This window comes from Anolis carolinensis, chromosome 2, assembly GCF_035594765.1.
Source record: "Anolis carolinensis isolate JA03-04 chromosome 2, rAnoCar3.1.pri, whole genome shotgun sequence".
In the NCBI taxonomy this organism is placed as follows: Eukaryota; Metazoa; Chordata; class Lepidosauria; order Squamata; family Dactyloidae; genus Anolis; species Anolis carolinensis.
Window position 1 is genome coordinate 179,988,074 of NC_085842.1, and position 27,291 is coordinate 180,015,364.

At 41.4% G+C, this 27,291-nt stretch overlaps 1 protein-coding gene across 1 annotated transcript in view; it reads right to left on the bottom strand.

Annotated features, from left to right (window-relative positions):
• Positions 1-27,291, bottom strand: part of plxna3 (plexin A3) — a 101,432-nt gene that overhangs the window by 53,690 nt on the left and 20,451 nt on the right. Inside the window, exons 5-7 of the mRNA XM_062971226.1 lie at positions 11,142-11,270; positions 8,462-8,562; positions 3,008-3,131 (exon numbers count right to left, since the gene is read on the bottom strand). Of these exons, the coding sequence (XP_062827296.1) occupies positions 3,008-3,131; positions 8,462-8,562; positions 11,142-11,270 (354 nt within the window). The remainder of the gene's footprint in view (positions 1-3,007; positions 3,132-8,461; positions 8,563-11,141; positions 11,271-27,291) is intronic.

Below are 27,291 nucleotides of genomic sequence, written 5' to 3' on the forward strand. Positions count from 1 at the left end.
GAAGCAAGGAGATAATAGTGTTTCAAAGGTCTTTAACAGTTTTATTACATACACTATTCACAAGCTGCTTTTTTGCTGGCCCCTACCCAACCAAGATATGGAGAGACACATGGAAAGCATATATCTTCCTTCCTTCCATACATCCATTGGTGTATTTTCCATGTAGATACGCGCAGCACCTTTCATAGGGTAGAAAAATGCCACACGTAGAAATTATGGAAATGAAAAAACATGTTTTCATGGTCTTCATTCTGCAATTTTCACTGCTTTACAATGTTGATTTTATTGCTATGAGGCAGTTGGCTACAAAGAGTACAGAAAACTACATATGGTGCTTAAGTCTTGATCTCCTGCGCACTAGAAATCTTTGTTGTTGTTATTTGCTGTCAACTTTGACTTATGGTGACCCTATAAACGAGAGTCCTCCAAGATTCCCTGTCACCAACTGCCCTACTCAGGTCTTGAAAACTCAGAGCTGCGGATTCCTTGACTAAATCAAGCCACACGTAGAGGAGTCTCCTCATTATTGGACTACATTCTGATTTACCAAAATTATTATAATCTTTTCTTGTTGTTTCATGATATGCCCAAAGTGCCACAGCCTCATTTTAGTCATCTTCATTTCTAGTAATCATTTCTGCTTTGTCTGTCTTTTAGTCGGCTACGGTATCCGTAGACCTTTCCTCCAGCATCACATTTTTTTCCTGTCAGCTTTTTTCACTATCCAATAGAAATTTTATTTGACATGTACTCTGGCTTCTGAGATAGCCTCCAGGTGCTCTCTTAATCCCTTTTAAGCGTGCTTTGGTAACCATGAAGTTTGAAACATTCTTCACCTCCTACACACAAAATTTTAACTTTTTTTTATGAAGCTGAATTTTAGACAATGCCATTTTTGCAGACAGAAACCAGGACTCTATTAGTTTAAGGGAAAATGGTGGTGTAGGATATGTATTTCAGATTCTAGCATAATGATGATGATGATGATGATTATTATTATTATATTTATTTATACCCCGCTTTATCTCTCCCAAAGGACTCAAAGGAGTTTACCTTAAAAGTATTAGCATACAATTTAAAATATACAAATATGCAAACATTAAAACAAAATTAAATATAAACAGGTATTAATAAACGTTGAGGAAGGTGGTGTAGCAGAGCAGAAATTAACCACAATTTACACGGATACATCCAATGAAGTTAACTTCCCAAGACAGCTTACAAAGGAGCTCAAAGCAGTGGACAAATCGTAAGCAATCCTCTGTGCCAATAGGAAAATTCAACATGCACAGAAGCTGAGTGTAGCATTTCTATCATTTCACTTTCTAGTCTAGACTACTATCGCTTTACAATTTCTTTATTTACAGTTTTTGACTGTCATGGGGAGTGAGACTGTGTCCCTAACCCAAGCGAATGTGGAGGGCTGACTGTAGTTCAGGCTTAAAATAAGGCACACACTTTGAAAAGAGCATTAAATGACTTACTGTGCCCTGGAAACCCCTGGGCACACAATTAGACACTTTTATGTTTAATATTTGGAGGTATTGGGGGTTTTGAGTGGATCCACACATGGGATCCTTGGTAGGTTGAATGATTCCTCCCAGAGTCATGCATAATATCCCTGATCTCTATTAGCCACCAATCATATGTTGCAGTGGATGCTGTTCCAGGAATCAAAAATGGGGAAAAAAGTTTATAATTCTTTGGCATTGCTCAGGATTATGAAACATTCTAAATACAGAAGAATTTTACCAAGCCAATGTGATGTAGTTACTTGAGAGCCAGATTATGACTCTGGAGAGCAAGGTTTGAATCCCAAGTCAGTTATGAAATCCAGTTGGTGATGTTGAACAAGTCATTCTCTTTCATCCTCAAAGGAAGACAAAGGCAAACTGCCTCTGAACAAATTCTGCACAGAAAATCTGATAATAGGTTCACCTTAAGAATTGTTTCAAGTCAGAAACAATTTGAAGACATACAACAACAACAGCACAATAACACAACTCTTGCTTGCTTGCTTGCTTGTTCTGCTAGAACAAAAATGCTATGGTTTATTCAACTGAACCTGCTGGAGCCTTGTATAGAGTTTTAGCTGCTCTTAGGGCAAGTTCAGTGAACAAAAAGGAGCCTAAAATGGCTCAACTTATCCACAATCCTGCTTAGGTTTTAGAAACTCAGAGTTATGGTTTCCTCGATTGAGTCTATCCACCTATAATGCGATCTTCCTCTTTTTCTCTCTTTACAAAGCATTATCATATTTTCCAATGAGTAGTGTCTTCTAATAATACAGCCAAAGAAGGAGAGTTTCATTTTAGTCATCTTAGATTCATAGGAGACTTCAGGCTTGATTTGCTCTCTGTGTTATGTATGTGCCTTCAAATTTCCATAGACTTATGGTGGCCCCATAACTTCATATTTTTCTCATCCAAAGGATTCTCAGATTGCTCTGGGCAGTTACAGCCCACAGAACCTGTAATTCTTGGGTGCTTTCTGCATTTAAAGGCTAACCAAAGCTGGCCCTACTTTGCTTCCAGGATCTGGCACTTTTGGATATTTAGGCACCTGATCTGCTCTAATATCAATTTATTTGTCCTTCTTTCAGTCAGGCGTACCTGCAGAACTTTTCCCCAGTACCACATTTCAAATGTCAGCTTCCTTCATCATCCAGATTGTACTTAGAACTGGATATTACGTTCTCAGATATCATGTGGATATACAAAGCTGTGGATAATAATGAACCTTAGTGAAATGAAGGACTTCAGGTCCAAGAATATCACAGAAGGGAGCTGGAGGACCTAGAAAATGCCTAGAAATAAAATATTTTGTCAGACATAAGTAAATGGAACTGCAATACCAGTCCCATGAATACAGGAGTCATACTGTATTATAGCATGGGTGATCGTCACTTTAGTATTCAATGACAAATCTTTACATTTTACTGTTTTATTTAAATAGGGCTAACTGCCAACACCTAGGAATCCAGAAAGGAGTGGAAGCTGGGACTCACCACAATGCTAAGTTCCGTCACTGAGATGTTATTTGGCTCAATAAGTAGCTGCACACATTGCGTCAAAGTCGATGTGAACCGGTGAGGCTCAGAAGCTCGGGGACACTCGCTTTCCCTACAACACCTGTGGCAGAGAAACAAAGAGAATTTGGAAGAGAGACAAAAAACTCTTCAAGCCTCACATTCCTGCCAATGGGACAGAAAACCCCACTAGAAGAAGAGGGGACGGGAGAAAAGAACGTGCGTCAGAGAGACAGCACTGGGGCGCGGGGAGATCACGGCACTTGGCAACGGTAGCGGGGCTGATGGTTCTCCTGATCGGGTGATAAAACAAAAGCATGTTGGGATGGGAAGCCTCCCATGGGAAAAGTTGGTAAAGCAGAGGTCAAGGCAGGCGATGGGGAAGCAGAAGCGACAGCAGGACTGGCAACTCAGGCGTGTGAGAAATGCGCAAGTTGCGGGGGGGGGGGGGAGCAAAAGAGTAGAGGGGGAGTGGAGGAAGTCTTTTGGGGGGACTACAAATGCAGATCAGCTGCACTCTCCTCTTTAAGGCCCTGGAGACTTATTAATTGCTGGAACCAAGGATGCTTAGGGAGTTGGGAGATTGCAAGGTCTTTGCTTTGAGGAAAAATGAACTCTGACTCACACTCACTCACCACTCACACACACACACTCACATTAGTGCAGGTGGGGGAACTGCCAGTCAAGAAAGGAAGGGTCAAATCAGACATCATGTCGCTCTCAACCCTATGCAGGGAAATGGCCTGAATAGTGTTGTTGTATGTATTCTGGGCTGTATGGCCATGTTCCAGAAGTATTCTCTCCTGACGTTTCGCCCACATCTATGGCAGGCATCCTCAGAGGTTGTGAGGCATGGAGAAACTAGGCAAGGAAGGTTAATATATATCCAAGGTGTGAGAAGAGTTCTTTGTCAGTTGGAAGCCAGCATGAATGTTGCAGTTAATCACCTTAATTAGCATTGGAAAGGTTTGTCTTTTGCCTGGGGGGCATCCTTTGTTCAGAGTCATTAGCCATCCCTGTAGCTCCTCTGCCCTCAGAGTGTTACTTCCCATCTACTGTTCTGATTTTTTAATACTGGTAGCCAGATTTTGTTCATTCTCATGGTTTCCTCCTTTCTATTAAAGTTGTCCACATGTTTGTTCTCTGTGTACTCTGACATGATAGTTGTTGGAGTGGTCAAGCATTTCTGTGTTCTCAAATAATATACTGTGTCCAGGTTGGTTCATCAAGTGCTCTGCTATGGCTGATTTCTCTGGTTGAGTTAGTCTACACAGAGAAGCCATTGAAATCCACAAGCATGTGGACAACTTCAACAGAAAGGAGGAAACCATGAAAATGAACAAAATCTGGCTACCAGTATTTAACAACTCAAAAATCAGAACAGTAGATGGGAAGCAACACTCTGAGGGCAGAGGAGCTCCAGGGATGGCTAATGACTCTGAACAAAGGATGCCCCCCAGGCAAGAGACTAACCTTTCCAATGCTAATTAAGGTGATTAACTGCAACATTCACGCTGGCTTCCAACTGACAAAGAACTCTTATCATACCCTAGACTCTCCACAGATATATATTAACCTTCCTTGCCTAGTTTCTCCATGCCTCACAACTTCTGAGGATGCCTGCCATAGATGTGGGCGAAACGTCAGGAGAGAATACTTCTGGAACATGGCCATACAGCCCGGAATACATACAACAACCCTGTGATCCCAGCCATGAAAGCTTTCGACAACACATCGGCCTGAATAGTGTTGGGACCAAAAGACCCTGAGTCCATTTAATGCTAAACCATTACCCTTCTATGTTTCTACTTCCCCTATGACCCACCTCAGATATTACGATCATCTGGGGGGGGGGGGGGGTCCTGCTCTCGGTCCCACCTGCCTCGTGGCTGGGGGGGATGAGAGACTGGGCCTTCTCAGTGGTGGCCCCTCGACTGTGGAACTCCCTCCCCAACAATATCCGATCAGCCCCCTCCCTTCTAGCCTTCAGAAGAAAAGCAAAACATGTCTTTGGGATCAGACTTTCGGTACAATAATTAATAGGGCAATAATAGACTTGGAATAATGTCTGCTAAGCCTTGGATTATGATTTTTGGGTGATGGGATTTTAATTTTAATGTAATGATTTTAAATGTTTAATGTGTATTAATTTTAATTGACTTTTAGTCTCTACTGTATGTATATTTAAAGCTTCAAATAGCTGCCATATGTAAGCCGCCTTGAGTCCTCTTCGGGGTAGAGAAAGGCACGGTAGAAATAAGACGAAGAAATAATAAATACTTTTAAGTGCCATGGTTCTATCCTACGAAATCCTGAGATTTTCAGTGTATGGAGGGATAGCTCGAATTATCAACCAGAGAGCTCTTAGCAGCTCACCAAACCACCAATCTCAGGATTCCACAGAATAAAACCATGACCGGTAACAGGAAACCACAGAGCTATAATTATGTGGTGAGAAAGGGCCCCAGGTCTACAATAGGTGGGAAAGCTTTGACTCAGGAAATGCTTTAAAAAAGAAGTCTGCAGCAGTGCTCATTTCTGCTTTTCCTTTCTCCTAACACTCTCAGTCTCTTGCCAGAGGAACAAGTGTCACCTTCTTTTTCACCCTCTTGCAAGTATTATCACACAAGTCTATATAAAGCCAGGAGGTGCAAGGTGAAGGGGTGCCAGGTGCTGAGGCAGTGATAGGGGATTGGGAAGGAGTGAGCAAGAAGAGGGAAAGGAGAGAAAAAATGTCTGCTAGCCGTAGGAATGGTTGCTGAAACTGCTGCAGAAAAGGGGGGGAGGGGTCAAGGAAAAGGGTTTCTATCTCTGCGTTCATAATAATAATAATAATAATAACACACTGAAGAAAGAGACAGAGGGCCTGATCCTTGCAGCCCAGGAGCAAGCCATCAGAACAAATGCAATTAAGGCCAAGATCGAAAAATCAGCTGACGACCCACAATGCAGACTGTGCAAGGAAACCGACGAAACCATTGATCATATCCTCAGCTGCTGTAAGAAAATCACACAGACAGACTACAAACAGAGGCATACCTATGTGACCCAAATGATTCATTGGAACTTATGCCTCAAGTACCACCTCCCAGCAGTAAAGAACTGGTGGAATCATAAAGCTGCAAAAGTATTGGAGAATGAGCATGCAAAGATACTGTGGGACTTCCGAATCCAGACTGACAAAGTTCTGGAACACAACACACCAGACATCACATTTGTGGAAAAGAAAAAGGTTTGGATCATTGATGTTGCCATCCCAGGTGACAGTCGCATTGACAAAAAACAACAGGAAAAACTCAGCCGCTATCAGGACCTCAAGATTGAACTGCAAAGACTCTGGCAGAAACCAGTGCAGGTGGTTCCGGTGGTGATGGGCACAATGGGTGCCATTCCAAAAGATCTCAGCCAGCATTTGGAAACAATAGACATAGACAAAATTACGATCTGCCAACTGCAAAAGGCCACCCTACTGGGATCTGCGCGCATCATCCGAAAATACATTACACAGTCCTAGACGCTTGAGAAGTGTTCGACTTGTGATTCTGTGATACGAAATCCAGCATATCTATCTTGTTTGCTGTATCATAGAATAATAATAATAATAATAATAATAATAATAATAATAATAATAATAATAATAATACTTTATATCCTGCCACCATCTCCCAAAAGGACTTGGGGCGGCTCACAAAACACTCAAGGTGCGACACAAAATACAACAAGTGCAAAACAAAACATAGGCAATAAAAAGTCAACACAACATCATAATTTCACAGTACCCCCTGGTAAAAACAATAAAATACAGAAATTGCTGTAGATAAATCAGCAGTATTCGACCTCAGAATTGTAAAATGCTTTAAAAAAGTCTAAAAGTCCTCATATATATTATAAGAGTATCTAAACATGATCAAAACAGGCCTTTAATTGTATGCGGAAGATTTGGAGGGTAGGGGCTAGCCTGATCTCCCTCGGGAGGGAATTCCAGAGCCGTGGGGCCACCACTGAAAAGGCCCTCTCTCTCGTCCCCACCAACCGCACTTGAGACAGAGGTGGGACTGAGAGAAGGGCCTCCCCGGTAGATCTTAAAGCCTGTGCTGGTTCATAGAAAGAGATGTGGTCTCGAAAACAGGTTGGACCCCACTCCCTTTTCCTCCTTGCAGAGCTGAAAACAACAAAGTCTCTCTGATGCAAGGAGGAGGAATTAGATTTTGTTTACTATGTGGGAGAAGTCAAGCCAAAGCAATTTGACTGCTTGAAGCAATCATGACAAGTAGGTAAAGGTTTTCCGCTGACATTAAGTCCAGTTGTGTCCAACCCTGGGGGTTGGTGCTCACCTCCATTTCTAAGCCGAAGAGCTGGCGTTGTCTGTAGACACCTCCAAGGTCATGTGGCCAGCATGACTGCATGGACTGCCATTACTTTCCCTCCGGAGCGGTACCTATTGATCTATTCACATTTGCATGTTTTCAAACTGCTAGGTTGGCAGAAGCTGGGGTTAACAGCAGGTGCTCACTCCACTCCCTGGATTCGAACCTGTGACCTTTCGGTCCACAAGTTCCACAGCTCAGCGTTTTAACACGCTGTGCCACCGGGGACAATCATGGTGCTCACCCCAAAAAACCCAACAAATACACATTTGTCGAAGTCAAGGTATATTGCACTCCCAAAGCCAGACATGCTGTCTTGGCACATGAGGAATGAAAAAAATAGTAATAACTGTAGATGTTTACTGTTTTGTTTTCATTTTGTTTTAATTTTGTTTTTTTTTTGTTTTTCCCCCCTAAATTCCATGCCTGAGATTACTATCTCACTTGACCACATAACAATCTGCCTTGAATGAGAATTTAAAGCAGCCTTCCTCAATCTTTTTCCTTTGGGGGAATCCACAAAATCCCTGCATAAAAATTATATTTACAACTCAACAACCCCCCCCCCCCAATTCCAACAGCAGAATCCAATGTTTTGAGGGATCCTTATTGGAAAACACGGGTGTAAAACCATCTCATCGCGTTCTCCTATCCCAATGTAACACCCAGTTATGGGTGAATGTGAGTGCAGATGGGGTAAGTAGAAAGCCGAGAGAAAAATATGGCACCTCCCACTCTCTTCTCCACTCAAGCTCAGGGGACAACAGCTCCGGATTCCTTTCCCGCACCTCCAAACCCACCCCCTCTAACTCTTCTCCCTTCTAGTCAGCTCAGTGCTGGCAGATTTAATAGGATTAAGGATCCTGCAGAGTCTAGATAAGAAGAGAGCACAGTAGGAGGGAGGACAGAGGGGATATCAGTTGCTGACTGCCTCCTCCCTAGATGACCCCCCCCCCCCCCCGCCAACATCCTGACTTTGCAGGGTGAGTGGTGGGTGGTGGATTTTTTTTTCACCGTCAATCTACTTTTGGTAGGAGGAAAGTAAAGGCAGGGGTTCTCTCCTCACCTGTTGTGCAGCACACACCATCCACAGTGGGGGTCTCTCGAACCCAGGCAATCCGCACAAGTCAAATACTGCTCACAGTTCTCCACCGGAAGACGCACCACCTGAAGAAAGGGCTCAATGGTTAACATGCCAGAAGGCCACAACCTCCCTCTCCTCCCCTAACCCTCTGGTTTGCTCCACATCCAGAAAGGTGGCTCCCATCTAATCAATCTTCCCAGGCATCTATGACATTAACAGAATGCAGAGCAGCACAAAATATAGCAGGTGGAGGTTCATGCTGCTGCTGCTGCTCAGTCGTTTAGTTGTCTCCGACTCTTCATGACCTCATGGACCAGTCCACGCCAGAGCTCCCTGTCGGCCGTCACCGCCCCCAGTTCCTTCAAGGTCAAGCCAGTCACTTCAAAGATACCATCCATCCATCCATCTCGCCCTTGGTCGGCCTCTCTTCCTTTTTCCTTCCATTTTCCCCAGCATCGTGATCTTTTCCAAGCTTTCCTGTCTCCTCATGATGTGGCCAAAATACTTCAGCTTTGCCTCTAATATCCTTCCCTCCAGTGAGCAGCCGGGCATTATTTCCTGGATGATGGACTGGTTGGATCTTCTTGCGGTCCAAGGCACTCTCAGGACTTTCCTCCAGCACCAGAGTTCAAAAGCGTCTCTCTTCCTTCGCTCAGCCTTCCTTATGGTCCAGCTCTCACATCCATAGGTTACTATGGGGAATACCATTGTTTTCACTATGCGGATCTTCGTTGCCAGTGTGATGTCTCCGCTCTTCAGTATTTTGTCAAGGTTGGCCATTGCTCTCCCAAGAAGTAAACGTCTTCTGATTTCCTGGCTGCAGTCTGCATCTGCAGTGATCTTCGTGCCTAGAAATATAAAGTCTGTCACTGCCTCCACGTTTTCTCCCTCTATTTGCCAGTTATCAATAGGTGTGGTTGCCATGATCTTGGTTTTCTTGACGTTTAACTGCAACCCAGCTTTTGCACTTTCTTCTTTCACCTTGGTGATAAGGCTCCTCAGCTCCTCCTTGCTTTCGGCCATCAGAGTGGTATTGTCTGCATACCTAAGGTTGTTAATGTTTCTTCCAGAAATTTTAACTCCGGCTTTGGATTCCTCAAGCCCCGCATGTCGCATGATGTGTTCTGCGTACAAGTTGAAAGTATGCAGCCCTGCCGCACTCCTTTCCCAATCTTGAACCAGTCTATTGTTCCGTGATCTGTTCTTACTGTGGCTACTTGGTCTTTATACAGATTTCTCAGGAGACAGACAAGGTGACTTGGTATCCCCATACCACCAAGAACATGCCATAGTTTATTATGAGCCACACAGGCTTTAGAATAGTCAATAAAGCAGAAGTAGACGTTTTTCTGAAACTCCCTGGCTTCCTCCATTATCCAGCAGATATTGGCAATTTGGATATTGGAGGTTCATAGCATAGGTGAAAGTACCTGTTGAATTGCTGCCTGTTGTACATTGAACAAACAACTACATTCACCATTTGTCTACAAAGAATACTTTCACCAGAGGGATGAGGAAAGTAGCAGTTCTACATGGTACCCATCTCTCAGCACCATTAAGAATCTCATAGTCATTTAACCCCCCCCCCAACCCTGCAGGACAGCAAACATGGCAACCTCGGCATTTAATTGCATTTCATATATAATCTCATTGCTCCGTTATAAAAGAAAAAAAAACTTTCACAATAAAAGAGGTGGCTTCTTTCATAGTATTCATCCCCCTAGACATCTTGGCCTCTTCAAAATATTTTATTAGAATATCTTCTCCGTCCCGCAAATGCCCCTTTCCACATATCTCTTGCCACCTAGTCATCCTCAACACAGCATAGTATACATGAGGAAAAAGGGACACCCCATCTATGTTTAGTTTTCCCATTTTAAACTCACAGTGTGGAGTCCCATTGCCCCATTCCTAGCATTAATATAGAATGTATGCTATCCAGATAACTAGGTCAGGTAAAGGTTTCCCCCGACGTTAAGTCCAGTCATGTCTGACTGGGGGTTGGTGCTCATCTCAATGTCTAAGCCGAAGAGCCGGCGTTGTCCGTAGACACCTCCAAGGTCATGTGGCCGGCATGACTGCATGGAGCGCATTTAAATTGCTCTACAGTTGGAGAAGCCAGATTTTTTTAAAAAAAATTGCACCAAATTAAGTTCTGCAGCTCAAGAAAAGTGGTGGGATATTCTCAAATCTTGTTTCTACTCCTAAGAAAAGTGGTGGGATATTCTCAAATCTTGTTTCTACTTTGAAATTATCTTTAATATCTGGCAAAGACCTCCTTCCTTGCTCTTAGAAGTGGTGTGTGATGATGGCACTAACTTCCTCAGGAATGATTTTGAGAATGATTTCATAAACCCTAATGGCACCTAATCCTCCAGGCCTGACTTAAATTGAAGAATAGTGCCAGCTAAATGAGAATGATCTGTCTTTTCATTCTGTCACTGAAAAATCAGTCTTCCTCACCCTGGAGCCCTTTGAATGGACTGAACAGAAATTCCCACAATCAGTACAACTATTGTTTCATAGTAGGGAAGGCTGAATTAAAGAGTCGGGAATCCATCCATCTATCCATCCATCTTCAGGTCTCTTTGCCAAGGCACAATAGAAACCACTCTACAAACCTCCAAACACCCTATCTCCCCCATCATATCCCATGGCTGACCTGTTTCTGACTGAGAAGGTAGAGATATCGCTGGTCAGGACTCAAGACCATGTCACGCAGCAGGGGCTCTCCAGGCATCACCGGCACAGACTCATAGAGATGGGCCTCATTTGGATTGTCCACACGAACCTGCGAGATGTAATTGTGCAATAAGATTGGCTGCTACTCCAACATGGATTGCTTTAGATTTCTTAAATTTCTACCAAAGGGAATTAAAGTTAGTTAATGACATTGGCTGGAATCCCACCAGTGCCATACGCATGCACATGTCTCTTTTCGGTCAGAGAACAAGGTGCTATTTTGTAGCCCTTTGCACAGCTTACAAATCTTCCCTTCCACAACTGTAAAGTTAAGTCTTGATGGTAGGCAATTGAAATGATGATGCTCAAAGGGAAGAGACAGGGGGGCTCACTCCACCTGTAAGTGCATTATCTTCCCACTTCAAGTCATGACAAGCCTGTTTGTTAATGTCTGAATTGCCTCCTTGCTCTCTGTCTTCCCATTTGTCAGCAGAAGTGGTCCTTCCCAGGGCTTGGCAGATATATTTATTAAATTTATTTAAAACATTTATATTCCGTCCTTCTCACCCCAAAGGGCTGTCAGGGCGGAGCACAACATATATACGGCAAACATTCAATGTCGGGTCATAAAATAAACTATAAATATACATAAACACTAAAATCAGTTATCTTCACATTAAAACAACTATATAAAACCTCATATATGTAAGGGAAAGAGAAAGGTTTCCCCCTAACATTAAGTGTAGTCATGTCCGACTCAGAGTTGGTGCTCATCTCCATTTCTAAGCCGAAGAGCCAGCATTGTCCGGTCATGTGGCCAGCATGACTGCATGGAGCACCGTTACCTTCCCGCCATAGCAGTATCTATTGATCTACTAACATTTGCATGTTTTCAAACTGCTAGGTTGGCAGAACATATATACACATATATATAGGTTGATAACTCTTGATACCCTGTCCAACTATTCCCCCCAATCTATATCTATATCTATAGGTAAAGGTTTCCCCTGACATTAAGTCCAGTCATGTCTGATTCTGGGGGTTGCTGCTCATCTCCATTTCTAAGCTGAAGAGCTGGTGTTGACTCCAAGATCATGTGGCCGGCATGACTGCATGGAGCGCCGTTACCTTCCTGCTGGAGCGGTACCTATTGATCTACTCACATTTGCATGTTTTCGAACTGCTAGGTTGGCATGAGCTGGGGCTAACAGCGGGTGCTCATTCCGCTCCCTGGAATCGAACCTGCAACCTTTTGGTCCGCATGTTCAGTAGCTCAGTACTTTAACACACTGAGCCCCTGGAGGCCCTATATATCTATATGCTGGGGGGAATAGTTGGACAGGGTATCAAGAGTTAGACTGACGTTTGTGATCCACTTGGCTGATGCAAGATTTTTTCCCAATCATTTCAAAGTATTACACATTTCAAAGTATTACACAAAAATTAAAAAAAAAAATCTGTTCCTAGTTTGAAAGTGTTACTTCCTGTTTAATTATGCAGTACTTACTTTGAAACTAGCTTTTATACTTCAGAATCTTCATTTTTGTGGCTGCCACAAATTATGTTGACTTGGTTGAGACTCTATGAGATATTCGTTAAAAAATTATAGCAAAATGTGCTGCAGGAAGTCCCACAAAACCAATTTTTTGCAGTTCAATAAACTTTTCCCATGTTTTTATGATAGAACCAGTTAGAAAATTACATTTATAACCCTGAACAAAAGTTGTGTTACAGAGTGTTATGTAATCAATGTAAATTACCAACGTGCAAACTTTCTAGCTGCAAAATCCCTGTCTAGTACTAACTAAGGAATGGATATGCAGTTACCTTAGTGAACCCGCTTCCTACAACTTGGGTAAAGCAATCTTTTTGCTAAGATTGGATTTTACTCAGTGATGGCAATGACATGTTGGCAATGCCAACATCACTGAGACATTGACTACTAATTCCTAATGAGTTTCCAGGAAATGAAAATAACTGTAGCCAAAGGGCATTAATATGGGACAATGGTGTTCTCACTAGCACAGAAGTCAAGAGAAGTGCCGGTGTCCTGACTACTTTGGGGACACACATCGAAAAGTGTGGAAAAGGGCCACATATGGAGTTGGTACAATCCCAAAGTAAATGGCCTTTTCTTATCTCCCTACTCCTGGCAGACATTTGGTTGAGCCCAGTATTTGAAGATATTTTCTAGCAAAGAAGCAAAGACCTTTGCTGGAAAACAAAAGCATGATGATGGTGAGGAATGGTTAAACAGATGAGTCAGTGGTCATTTCAACTTCTCCCAGCCAGCATGGCCAATGGCCAGGGATGATGAGAGCAGCAATCCAACAACATCTGGAGTCCTTATTAGTTAGAAAGAGGGAACGGGGAGATTCAGTGGAAAAGGTTTCAACTCTGAAGCTGAGATCAGATTGCATTTCAGCCCACCCACATTTAATTGATGGTGTTAGAGCATGGTGTTTTCTCAGCCTTGTACCTTAAAATAACAACAACACAGTGAGCAGCTTCACAAGACTGTGATAAGGTCAAGAGACAAAGATTTGTGACATGCTTTGTAACTTTAGGTGCTGCATAAACGATAATGGAATGGTGTCAAAATGGAAAAGCGTTTCCTTGGAGAAGCTGCTAAGGCAGAAGGAATAGTAACATATCATGACAGAAGGCAAAAGACGTCTGGTATCTATTCAGGACAGAAACCCTTTCCAGGCAAATGTTTCACCATAGCTATGGAGAGAACTTAATCTGAGTTAAAAATCACGGTCATAAACTCACTGGGTAGGCCATTACCTCTGGATCTGCTGCTTATATGACATCTTGCGTGTTGACTCTGAGCCATAAAAATCAGAGCTTGGAAGTGACTTATTATCTAACACAAATTTCATATGTTTTCAACTTTAACAAAGGAAAGAGAAACTATCAGGGTCTTTTAAATAGAAAAATAGCATTAATCTATTACTACCAAAAACAATTTTTTTAAAAGTATACAGTAGACATATTAATCACATCTTAGTCATTCGGAATCACCAAAAATAACTAATCCGTTTTTAAGGTTGCAATGCTACACTCTGCACAAAATAAATTTCATCCATATACAGACAGTCCCCAAAGTACAAAAATCTGACTTATAAACAACTCATAGTTAAGAATGGGGGTGAGGACAAGGAAGTGAAAGAAATCTCCCCTTCGGAAGGGAAATTCACTCCTGAAAGAGTTATCACGGGAAAAGGTGTCTCCATTGAAACTTTTATCACCAATCCTTGTTTCTACAACGAGCCACATTTTTCAGAATCCAATTATCACAGGGACAGGAAGTGAGGTGATATCTAAACAGGAGCACAGGCAGCAAACACACGCAACATGGGTGTTAACCCTTTCCCAGTCTATCATGTAAAATGCACCTGTCATGTGTTGTTCTATTCTATGCATGTTTTTGTGTCAATAGATCCACATTCATAATATCTAATGCTATCAATAACCATTTCTCAGTAGTTAGTTATTACTTCTTTTGCTTTCTATACCTGGGCCAAACTTATCCCTGCCACTGTTGTGAGGTAAAAGAGCATCTTATCTGTGTTTTTATCTGCTTGGAAGTCCGTAATTCCTAGCAGGTATTATTCAGGCTTAAACTCAAATTTTAATTGCAGAATTTTTTGCATCTTTCTATAGACTTCATAACCAAAATTTTTAATCTGGTTTACACTTCCACCACATATGCATAAAGGTACTCTTATGCTTCCCACATTTCCAACATTTTTCACTGCTTTTCCCCCTGTTATATTTTGCAAGTTTCTCCAATGTTAAATACCACATATAAAACATCTTGTACCAGTTTTCTTTGATTTCTATTGAGTATGCATATTTTAACTTCCTTATCCAGACTTTTCCACATTCTATTACATGCAAAAAGCAAAGTGTTATTTGTCCCTTTTACCATCACTTGCTTGCATATGAAGGGAAAGTGTAGTGTATTTTAGGTCCATCATAAATCAAGTATAAAATATCATATAGACTGATATTTGCTTATTTGTCAAATGAAATCTGTATTTGTTTTCACTTTTACAAGAACACTGAGATGCATGTCTGCAAAATGTGTGACTTGCCAAGAAAGACTGTTGTTATGTAGGGCAGGACCGCCAACATTGGGGTTTGATATGCAATTATCTTGGTTGCCTACTTGAATTAGTTTAAAACAATCCCAAAGAACTAAGACAAAAAAAATCCAGATAAAAAAGCACAAGAGAAATTCTTAAAAACCTGGTCGACCAAAAAATAACCTTTCCCAGATGTTGGCAGGGCAATGGTAACACTAGTCAAACACATATGTAGAGCACTAAGTTGTAGAAAATAGCAAGCTACTGAAGTTCATCTTGATGGGCCACAGAATCATAAAGCCATAGAGCTGGAATGGAAGATGCCCCTGAGACCATCAATTCACATGGCTCACTTTACCCAGTTTGTTTTATAATCTTTCCATGTTCAAATTATGTTTTATTAAGTTTGCTATTTTATTTCTATATGTTAATGCTTAAATTTTATAACTGTGCATGTCTTTTTATTGATGTGTTTTATATTGCTATTGCTCTTATTTGGGCTTGACCCCATGTAAGCCGCCCTGAGTCCCTTCGGGGAGATGGAGGCAGGATATAAAAATAAAGTTGTTGTTGTTGTTATAAAGCCCTCCTTGGTATAGGATCCTAATTAGGGCATCCCCAACAAGTAGCTGTCCAGCTTCTTTTTGAAGGCACCCAGAGAAACATATTGGTTCCTTTGAATGTCCAGTTAAAATCAACAATCCTATAACTTCAGTCCATTAGATCTGGTCCTACACTCTATGTATTCTCTTCACTGGGCTTCATATTCCCAACACCGTCATTCCTTCCTTTTGTTCTCCATGCCTCTTAACATCCTTATTACCTTTCTTTGTACCTGCTTCAATTTGTCTACACCAGGGGTCCCCAAACTAAGGCCCGGGGGCCGGATGCGGCCCTCCAAGGCCATTTACCTGGCCCCCGCCCTCAGTTTTAGACTTAGGCTTGCCCAAAGTCTGAAATGACTTGAAGGCACAACAACAAAAACAATCCTACTTGATTATCTCATTGGCCAGAAGCAGGCCCACACTTCCCACTGAAATCCTGATAAGTTTACAGTATGTTGGTTTAAATTATTTTTATTTTTAAATATTGTATTGTTCTTTCATTTACTAATATTGTAAATGAAATATTGTAAACGAATGATATGGTAATAATAAAATATATTCTGTATACATATAATATTGATAATAATATTATCATGTAATAGAATACAATATTTATTTATTTATTTATTTATTACAGTATTTCTACCCCGCCCTTCTCACCCAATAGAGGACTCAGGGCGGCTAATAATAATAATAATACAATATAATATTAATTATATATTATATATTAAATGTAATATTACTAATAATATTATGGCATAATGGTATAGTAAGGTAAAGATAAAGGTAAAGGTTTCCCCTGACGTTAAGTCCAGTCATGTCTGACTCTGGGGGTTGGCGCTCATCTCCATTTCTAAGCCGAAGAGCCGGCGTTGTCCATAGACACCTCCAAGGTCATGTGGCTGGCATGACTGCATGGAGAGATGTTACCTTCCCACTGGAGCGGTACCTATTGATCTACTCACATTGGCATGTTTTCAAACTGCTAGGTTGGCAGGAGCTGGAGCTAACAGCAGCCGCTCCCGCCGCTCACGTGGTTTGAACCTGGGACCTTTCGGTCTCCAGCTCAGTGCTTTAACGCACTTTGCCACCGGGTCTCCTGGTATAGTACAATATAGTATTATATAATGCTAATATTGTGCTATGCTAATAATATAATATATTGTATGTACATACAACTTGTAAGCCACTCTGAGTCCCCTTCGGGGTGAGAGAGGGTGGGGTATAAATGTAGCAAATAAATAAATAATTGTTGCTGGGTGGGGGTTGCACTACAAATAAGACATGTGTAGTGAGCATAGGAATTTGTTCGTTTGTTTTTTTCAAATGATAATTCGGCCCCTCAACAATCTGAGGAACCATGAATCGGCCCTCCACTTAAAAAGTTTGAGGACCCCTGGTCTACACCCTTGATAAAACGAGACACCCAGAACTAAGCACAGTGCTCCACAAGTGCTCTGAGACTGAACAGGTGTAAGGTAAAGCTTATATGGAATTTAGCACAAACATAGGATCCATCTGCACTAATGAAAAAGACCATGAAGTCCCAGACGTTCTTCCTGTTCCTTCCCATTTTATTATACAGTAGATCCATGCATTTTATTGCTATTATTAATATGTTTATTATGTTTATTTATACCCCACTTTTTCTCTCTACAAAAAAGACACAAAGCAGCTACATATTTTGTTTATCCCAGAATATTTTCTGTCAGAACTATCAGATGTTCTACACCAGGTCCTCAAGTTGGTTTATTTTAAAGCCAGTATAAAAAAAGAAAGAATAGTATTGGACTTTTCCATCAACCTGGATGGACCTTTATTTAGTTACTAGACCTTTCATGTGACGAGTTTAAAGCAGAGCTTTCCAAATATTTCATGTTGGTGATATGTTTTTAGACATGCATCATTTTGTGATACAGTAATTCAGTCTTACTTGCAAAGCCCTTATAAGACACATACATAAATTCTAATGTATGGGGACACAACATATTTCATTAAAGCATTTTATTTAAATTTTTTAAAATGTATGCTTTGTAAGATAATAACATACATTTGCAAGATTTTTGTCATTCCTCATTATGTTTGTGCAACACACCCACACACCTACACATGGCAGGCTATATATACTGATGTGTCGCAACACACAGTTTGGAAAGCTCTGGTTTAAAGTGATTTTGTGTTTTTCCAAAATAGAATCATCACTGTGTTCCATCTAAAATGCAGACGTGTGCTTTTCACCTTAAGAACAGACAACCATCTCGGGCTCTGAGGATTAACTGGGAAGGAATCCCATTAGCACATTGCAACACACCAAAATACTTGGGAATTACCCTGGACCACATTCTGACTTACAAAAAACAATACTTGAATATCAAGCAAAAAGTGGGTGCTAGAAATAATATCATATGAAAGCTAACTGACACAACCTGGGGATCACAACCAGATACAGTGAATACATCTGCCCTTGCACTTTGCCACGTTAAAACAGTGGATGTGGCTCTTAATGAGACATGCCGCATTTTCACAGGATGTCTACGCCCCACACCACTGGAGAAATTACACTGTTTAGCTGGTATTGCACCACCTGATATCCATCGAGAAGTAGAAGCCAGTAATGAAAGGACCAAGGCATTGACATCTCCGGCCCATCCCCTATTTGGATATCAGCCAGCACGCCAATGTCTTAAATCAAGAAATAGCTTCCTAAGATCCATTCGCTTGAACACTTCAGCAAGCAAAAGTCCAAAAGTTTTAGGTTAAAACCTGGAACCTCAATCAGTGGCTGAGACCAGATGAGAAACTCCCTCCTGGGCACACAGAAGACTGAACAGACTGCTTTCTGGCACCACGAGATGCAGAGCCAATCTTAAGAAATGAGGCTACAAAGTGGAGTCCACGACATGCAAGTGCGGAGATGATCAAACCACAGACCATTTACTACAATGTGGTCTGAGCCTTGCTACATGCACAATGGAGAACAGCAACACCAGAGGCACTCAAAGTAGCCAGCTTTTGGTCAAAGGAAATTTAGTAACATGCCAAGTTTTTAACTTTGTTTGTGGTTTTTCAGACATTATAACATTATAATTCGCTCCTGACATGATAAATAAATACTGTGTTACAAATTTCAACTTGACTCTCCTTTTAGGTGAAGAGATCTGATTTTTTGGCATATCAAAATCATGTACCAAGAATAGAAAAATGGAGCCAGCAGCTAAAGGGTTGCAAGGCTAAATCCATGCCACTGGCCCCTCTGTGGTTATGCAAAAACAACATCGGTGTGTAGTGGGAGCAGTGGCTACATTAACACATGAGAGTTGTTGACTAGAGCAACTTGTACTTTTATACATTTCCTACCAATACCATTTCATTAAAGTCACCTTTATTAAAATTTGTTGGTTACAACTTTGTAAATCTGCTTGGCTTTGCAATTTCTTTCAGAGGCATAAAATTTGAACACAAGGGGAGAATTGCAGAAGTTAATCAAAATGACTTCTGTGCGAATGGAGCTGTGATTAATACTCCCATGTCTTTGTATTGTGCTGTTTTCTGGTGGAAAATATTGCTTCGGCAGGCCAAAAACAGACTTCCTTTTTTATTTTTCAAACCATTAACTCAGGCTTTTAAATCTAAACTTTCATATGATTACCCAAGATTTAAAGAGACCCAAAGCAGAACTCGAACATTCCCAAGACTGATTTCCAGGAATCCAACAACTGGGCTCCCCACTTTTGTTACGAAGTTCCCGTAAAAGAAATATATTAGGATGCAAGATCTTATGACTTACAACAGCCACAGAATGAGAATTCATATCCATAGGAGTATGAATACAAGCTGGCAAACTCCATAGAAGGAACAGTTTCACCTAGCCAACATGGAGCACATGGGTTGCTTTGCAAAATGGCTCTAGTATCCTAATGTGGAAACCTTTCGGGAGACCTAAATCTTACTTGCCATTCTTCAAATCACAACAGTCCTCCCTCCCAGTGGACTCAATAGCATTTTTTCAAAGTCACCTTAAGAAATTTTGTTGTTTATTTGTTCAGTCGCTTCCAACTCTTCGTGACTTCATGGACCAGCCCACATCAGAACTCCCAGAAATAGGATTTGTCAATACTTTCCCAGTTATCATTTGACATATTTATGGAAACTGGATTAAAGGAACGGATATTTTGCTTCTGTATTATTTACACAAGTCATATTGTGATGCAACAGGACAGCCCCTTTCTACAATCCTAAAAATTAACTGACTAAAAAGACATGCAGATGTGAGTAGATCAATAGGTACAACTCCAGCGGGAAGGGAAGGGTGCTCCATGCAGTCATGACAGCCACATGACCTTGAAGGTGTCTATGGGCAATGCCGGCTCTTCAGCTTAGGCATGGAGATGAGCACCACCACCCAGACTCGGACACAACTAGACTTAATGTCAGGGGAAACCTTTACCTTTAAAAAAAATAATCACTGAAAGCCTGAAATTCATCTCTTAGGGCTTCACTCCTAGCTCAGGGACAGAGAATATGGCATCTGCCATCATCCCACACCAATAACCATACTGGCTATGATTCTTGGGAGTTAATATTCAACAATATCTGAAGGCCGACATAATTCTCATCAGTATAAAAAATAACCTTGCTTCTGCACACACAATGAAAACAGAAAATATTTGCCTATTTGTATTTTATAATGCGTTTTATGAATGTCTTATGTAAGTTAATTTTTTAACTCATATATAGTGTATTGTACAGTTTTTATATGTGTGTTTTATTGTAAGCCGCCTTGAGTCCCCTGTTGGGTGAGAAGGGCGGGATATAAATATTGTAATAAATAAATAAATAAATAAATAAATAAATAAATAAAATACTTCCTTGGGACTTGCCATTTTCACCCTAAAAGCCAGAGTTTTCCAGACATTTCATGTTGGTGACATACCTTTTAGACATGCATCATTTCGCAACACAGTAATTCAGTTTACCAGCAAAACCGGAGATTAAAACTAACCCCTTTGAAGAGATACCAACACGTACACTAATTGTAGTAAGGAAATTTATGGGGACAAAACATATCTCATGAAAACGTTTCATTTGTATTTTTTAAAATATATAATTTGTATTTATTTCCAAGATATTGGTAATTTCTTCTTAGAAATTTCTTCTTAGAAGATATTGGTAATTTCTATGCACTGGAGGTGACACACTAACGTTTCTGCACCCAGTTTCGAACACTCTGACCTAAGTCAGCACAACACTTTTCTGAACTACACTTCTCAGAGGGCTTTTCTTCAACTTCAGCTTCAGAATGCTATCATGCTGTTCATAACAGTCACCACAAAAATCCATTTGGCTTGCATTTTAAAGTAGATCAACTTCATTCATTCTGCCAGTAGAACGATTGTGACTGCACACTTCTTGGCTTTTAAAAAATGCGTAAACAAATTAGCATTTTAGGGGGAAATGTGTGAATAAAGGGGAATTTCCATGCAAATGTAGAAGATATGATAGAATGTAATGATGCTTGATCACATACTAAACTAACACAGCTCAGAAACAGTCCTATCTTTTAGTCTCTATTAACAGCATATAAGACCTGTGACTTGGTTAATCTCCAAAAGACTGTATGGTTGAGCCATCCTGATAGAATGCATTATTTCCCTTGATCCAGAAATCTCTGTGTTGGACAGATGAAATGTGAAGCCAAAGGGGGAAAAATCCATAAGGTCCACAGGCATGGGATATGGCAATCTGGTCTTCTAGGTCTTCACTTGGACAATCCTACCAGTTCTAATCAGAATAGCTACTGCAGGATCATATTTTCAGATTTGCTGACATATAGGTTATAACTTTTAATAATAACTTTATTTTAATAATCTGCCTCCATCTACCCAAAGGGACCCAGATGACTTACATAGGGACCAAGCCGAGATGTCAAAACAGATAAAATTAAAACCACAATAATTAAAACAGTTGAACAATAAAATAAAACATCACAAAAATATGTACATGAGCAGGCATCAAGGCAAAAAGTGGGACTATTAGAATTACAAGGGAGGGGCAGAGTATGTGTAAAATGCAAGGCAGTAAAGTGGGAGTAAAGTGCTGGCGATCAGGGCAGTAAACAATAAGTACTGGGCAGTAATAAATAACAAACTGATCTATTGTTCAAAAGCACGTTGAAACATCAATGTCTTCAAGGTTGACTCAAGGTTTTCCCTTCAGCCTGCCTCCATTGATGGTTTGTTACCTGTCTGATCTATTTGGCTGAGGAAGGTGGGCAAGCAAGTTTCATACTTCACAAGCGACTGGGCTCCATCTTAGTAAAGGTAAAGCTTTTCCCCTGGCATTAAGTCTAGTCATGTCCGACTCTGAAGTTGGTGCTCATCTCCATTTCTAAGCCGAAGAGCTGGCGTTGTCCATAGACACCTCCAAGTTCATGTGGCCAGCATGACTGCATGGAGCGCCGTTACCTTCCCACCTGAGTGATACCTATTGATCTACTCATATTTGCATGTTTTCAAACTGCTAGTTTGGTAGAAGCTGGGGCTTATAGTGGGAGCTCACTCCACTCTCTGGATTTGAACCACTGACGTTCTGATCAGCAAGTTCAGCAGCTCAGCAGTGTAACCCGCTGCACCACCGGAGGCTCTGGGCTCCATCTTAAGCACTGTGAAATGAAAGCCTGTTATTTGGGGGCATCATGCATTCAAAGGACTTTCCAAATTGGGTTTAAAAGGTCAAGGGATAGTGAATAGCTGGGAGCACTGGAACTATCAATTAACAATTAGCACCTGGACAGCAGATGGGGCAGGCATATAGGTCATGTGGATCCAAGTCTTCCTGACTATAGTAAAGGATTTTACGATTCCATTTAAATTACAGTAATTGTTCCTAAAAGGACCAAAGTATCCTAAAGGCACTAGATCCTGTCTGATCTTGGCAGCTAAACAGGGGCAGCCATGGTTAGTACTTAAGATGGGAGATCAAAAATAAATCCCAGGTGCTGTAAGCAACATTTCAAAGAAAGGAACTGTCTAAACCATCTCTGAGTATTCCTTGCCTAAGAAAACCATATGTGATTCATGGGACTGCCATAAATTAACAGACACACACACACCAAAAATTGCATCTAGGTATAAATTAGCACATACACCATTTATAGAAATGTGGTGTGTAAGTCCTAAGCTGGTCTGTTTCCTTTCATCTCTCTGTAATTCTATTTTGTATTATTAAAATCTTTTAATAGCATCCCAGTCTGGGAATCCAGTAGAATGGAAAAGCTGTTAATATGATCTGTATAAATAGCCGAGAATGCACAGGCTTCTCGATGCTACATTATAAACCGAACCTAACCGTTTCCTTTGTCAGGTTCAACCATGCAATAGATCTGAACCTTCTTGTTTATAGAGTAGCTGCAACATAAACACATTCAGAGACATGTATGATTTGGAGAGCTGCTTATGGGGCTGGAAAGGCTCGACATAACAAGGGAAAAGGCAACAAGTCTGTGCTTTCCTTTAAGCTTATGGAAGTCAAGAGTCTGGGGTGGTGGTGACAAAACTTGGACTCTAGGATGTATTTAGAAAGCTTCTTCTTTTTTTTCTTTTTCTTTTTTTACAAAATATCATTTCCAAAAAAGGGGGAAAAAGACAAGAATAAAAAAGAAAGAGCCCCTTTCAGTAAGTAAAGGCAGCTGAAAGCATATGACCTGGAAAGATACCATCTTCCCAGTTGGAAGGAAACAGATAATGAACCAAAAGAGAAGTGAAATTAGCTCCATTTATCCCTAAGTTCTCTTGTATTTGCAGAACAACTGTTAACAATGTCAACAATGCTATCTGAAACATATACAGCAAGGCAAAGTAATACCCAGTAAATATGTGTGTGGGAGGGAGAGATTGCCTTCCCCAATCCATTAGGCCCTGCACCCATCATCAATAAAATACACACCCCGTTCTAAAAAAAAAGTGAAAAACACAGGGAAGGCATACACACACATTTGCAAGCTTAACTTTGGTGGATTTAATTAATATGGTATCTCTAGGAATCTTTAGGTCAGGGGTTTTCAAACTTTTTAAGCAGAGAGAAGTTTCACTGTTTGGGGGGAGGGGGTGTAAGACTATAGTTTGAAAAAATTTATGAACAAATTCCTATGCACACTGCACATACCTTATTTGTGTTGGGAATCACCCTGGACTACTCAAGTCTAAATGTAGTCAGATGATAGAGTTAGATTGAGGGAATCCTTTCCCTGTTTCCAAAGCATGCCTAGATAGGCTTTACTGTGCTTCACTCTATCCTGTTTATGTCACATCCCTACTTTGAAGTTAGTGGAAATGTGAATCTCCAGGGACACTAACTTCTCATTGGTCAGAATGTCTTTTATGGCCCTAATAAACTGGATCATGAGGTTGGAACCATTTTGGTTCTCTCCCTTTGTTCTTCTAGCTAACAAGCTGCTTCTTGCTGTCTCTCCTGTCAAGATGTAACTATTTAGATGTTTGTTATTTTTCCTTTCTTATTTTTCCTTAGAAACCAGTCTAGAGTAGACTAGACAGCTCCCAAGCCTTTCTATCTACAATGGAATTCTTTTTACCTGAATAAATACTTTTTGAACTTTTACTGAGACTCTGCAATCGATTGCCATCCTAAGCTAAAAGGCTTCTCTTTGCTCACCCCGTGTAAGTTAACTGTTGCATTTGAAAGCTTTTGCTACTCTGCTACATTTTGGTGGAATCTCCCCCAGAGAGGGTTAAATTGAGTCTAACCGTTCAGAGATTACCACAAAAATTTGTAGTGCAAAGAAACATGAAAGAACAATACAATATTTAAAATGAGGAATAATTTTAATCAACATAAATTAACCAGTATTTCAATATGAAGTGTGGACCTGCCTTTAGCTGGTGAGACAGACAAGTTAATTAGGGTTGTTGTTGTTGTTGTGTGCCTTCAAGCAGTTTCAGACTTAAGGTGACCCTAATTTTAAAGTTTAGAGCGGGGGACGGAATACCTTGGAGGGCCACATCCAGCCCACAGGCTTTAGAGTTTGGGTACCCCTCCAATGTAACGCTATGGTCACCATCCAGAAAAGATTGCCCACAGAGCCACCTTGGAAGACCTAGATCAGTGCTTCTCAACCTTTCTAATGTTACGACCCCTTAATACAGTTCCTCATGTTGTGGTGACACCCCAACCATAAAATTATTTTTGTTGCTACTTCATAACTGTCATTTTGCTGATGTTATGAATCGTAATGTAAATATCTGATAAGCAGGATTTATTTTCATTCACTGGACCAAATTTGGCACAAATACTCAATACGTCCAAATTTGAATACTGGTGGAGTTGGGGGGGGGGGGGGGGTTGATTTTTCCATTTGGGAGTTGTAGTTGCTGTGATTTATAGTTCACCTGCAATCAAAGAGCATTCTGAACTCCACTAATGATGGAATGGAACCAAACTTGGCACACAGAACTCCCATGACCAACAGGAAATACTGGAAGGGTTTGGGTTCCTAAGACCATCAGAAATATGTGTTTTCTGGTGGTCTTTGGTGACCCCTCTGAAACCCCCTCACGACCCCCCCCGGGGTCCTGACCCCCAGGTTGAGAAACGCTGACTTAGAGATTCCTAGTACTGTCTTTGGGGGAGGGGGGAGAGGCTTTCCCACTTTATGGGATCCTCCATCCCTAAACCCAGTGAATAGGGAAGACCTGTATTTTGATTTAAGCCAAATAATGCTTCCAATGGCTCCTGAGATGTATACCAACTTAAAAACAAGGCATATCTTCTCTTCTGCATCCCTTCTTTTCAAGAGTTGGGGGGTTGCCACTATTGTTGCACACAGGGCCGGCCGAAGAAAATTTACAATAGTAAGCGGGGATGGGGAAAAGCGCCCCCCCTCCCGCCGGCGCCGCGGGAGGCGTGGCCATGTGCCTCCCGCAGCGCCGGCGGGCCCCGCCTCCCGCGCCCTGGCCCCGCCTCACGCCCAGCGTCCCCTGGCCCCGCCTCCCACGTAGCGTGGGAGGCGGGGTCAGGGCTAGTAGCGTGGGAGGCGGGGCCAGGGTTGGCCCCGCCTCCCGTCCAGCGTGCCCTGGCCCCGCCTCCCACGCTGCGTGGGAGGCAGGGCCAGGGCACGCTGGGCGGGAGGCGGGGCACCGCCCTGACGGTGCCCCGCCTCCCGCCCAGTGCGCCCTGGTCTAGCTGGCACCCCATTTTTAGACACACCCCATTTTTAGTTTGTATGGGAGGAAAGCATGTCTTAAAAGCAAAGAAACATAATAATAACAATAATGATAATAATTGTTGTTTTATGTTTGACGTTTTGTTCTTATGTATACACGCTACTGTAAGAAAATTGTGAGTTCGTTTACTATTTCTCTAAGGAAAGTAAAGCATTTAATGAGAGGGAAGATACAGTATTTATGTATTACGATACACAAACAGGAAAGATATTTCCTAAAATTCAAATGTCACATGTAAACATAAAAAGTGTTATTAATTATAATTAAAATTCCACTTTCATCTATATATATAAAAGAGTAATTAAATTTCAGCCTAGGACAAAACAACAAAACTACACATCCTAGAAACACTAAACTTGGCAGCACAACCCCTCATCCATGCCTCTACGTTCATACAACAAAAAGCTCCAGCTACTCCAGAAAATGGCCAGGCTTTGAGACTGCAAGGCTATTCACTGCTATTCCACCTGGCCAACAAAGGATTCCCATAAGGCACAGCAACGCATGGCCGGGCAAAGCTAGTAATATATATTAATAGAATTTTAGATATATACAGTATTACATATTCCAGAAACTTGGTTACTTATTGGGATCTGATGAAAGAAACACAATCTACCTGTTTTGAAAAAGTTGTACCAGCACTCAATTCAGCCCCAGTATTTTGAAACCTTGAAACCGTCTGTCTATGCATATACACTTGAGAGCAGACATACTGTAATTCTATAGGACTTATTGCGAAGTAAACACACATAAGACTGCACCACAGATGTCTATCTATGGATAGACAGAAATCCATAGTGTTTTTTTATTGTGCCAGAAGCTAACATACTACAAGTTGCTTCTGGTGTGAGAGAATCGGCTGCCTGCAAGGGCATTGCCCAGGGGACGCCTGGATGTGATACCATTCTGCTGGGAGGCTTCTCTTATGTCCCTGCATGCTAGGGCTGACAGATAGAAACTAACCCTTTAGGTCAGCAGTTCAGCCAGCACAAGGATTTAACCCATTGCGCCACTGCGGCTCCATAGGAGTGGTGATGCAAGCCAATTTTCCTTAAATAACTTCAAAACCAGACCACCCACCACATACATTTGTTTACTGTTAGGACCTACATCAAAGGTCTTTTTGTAGATCCGTTTGCTGCATTTGGATAGGTATGCCATGACTGATGACAGGGTTTTAGCCACTGTGGCCC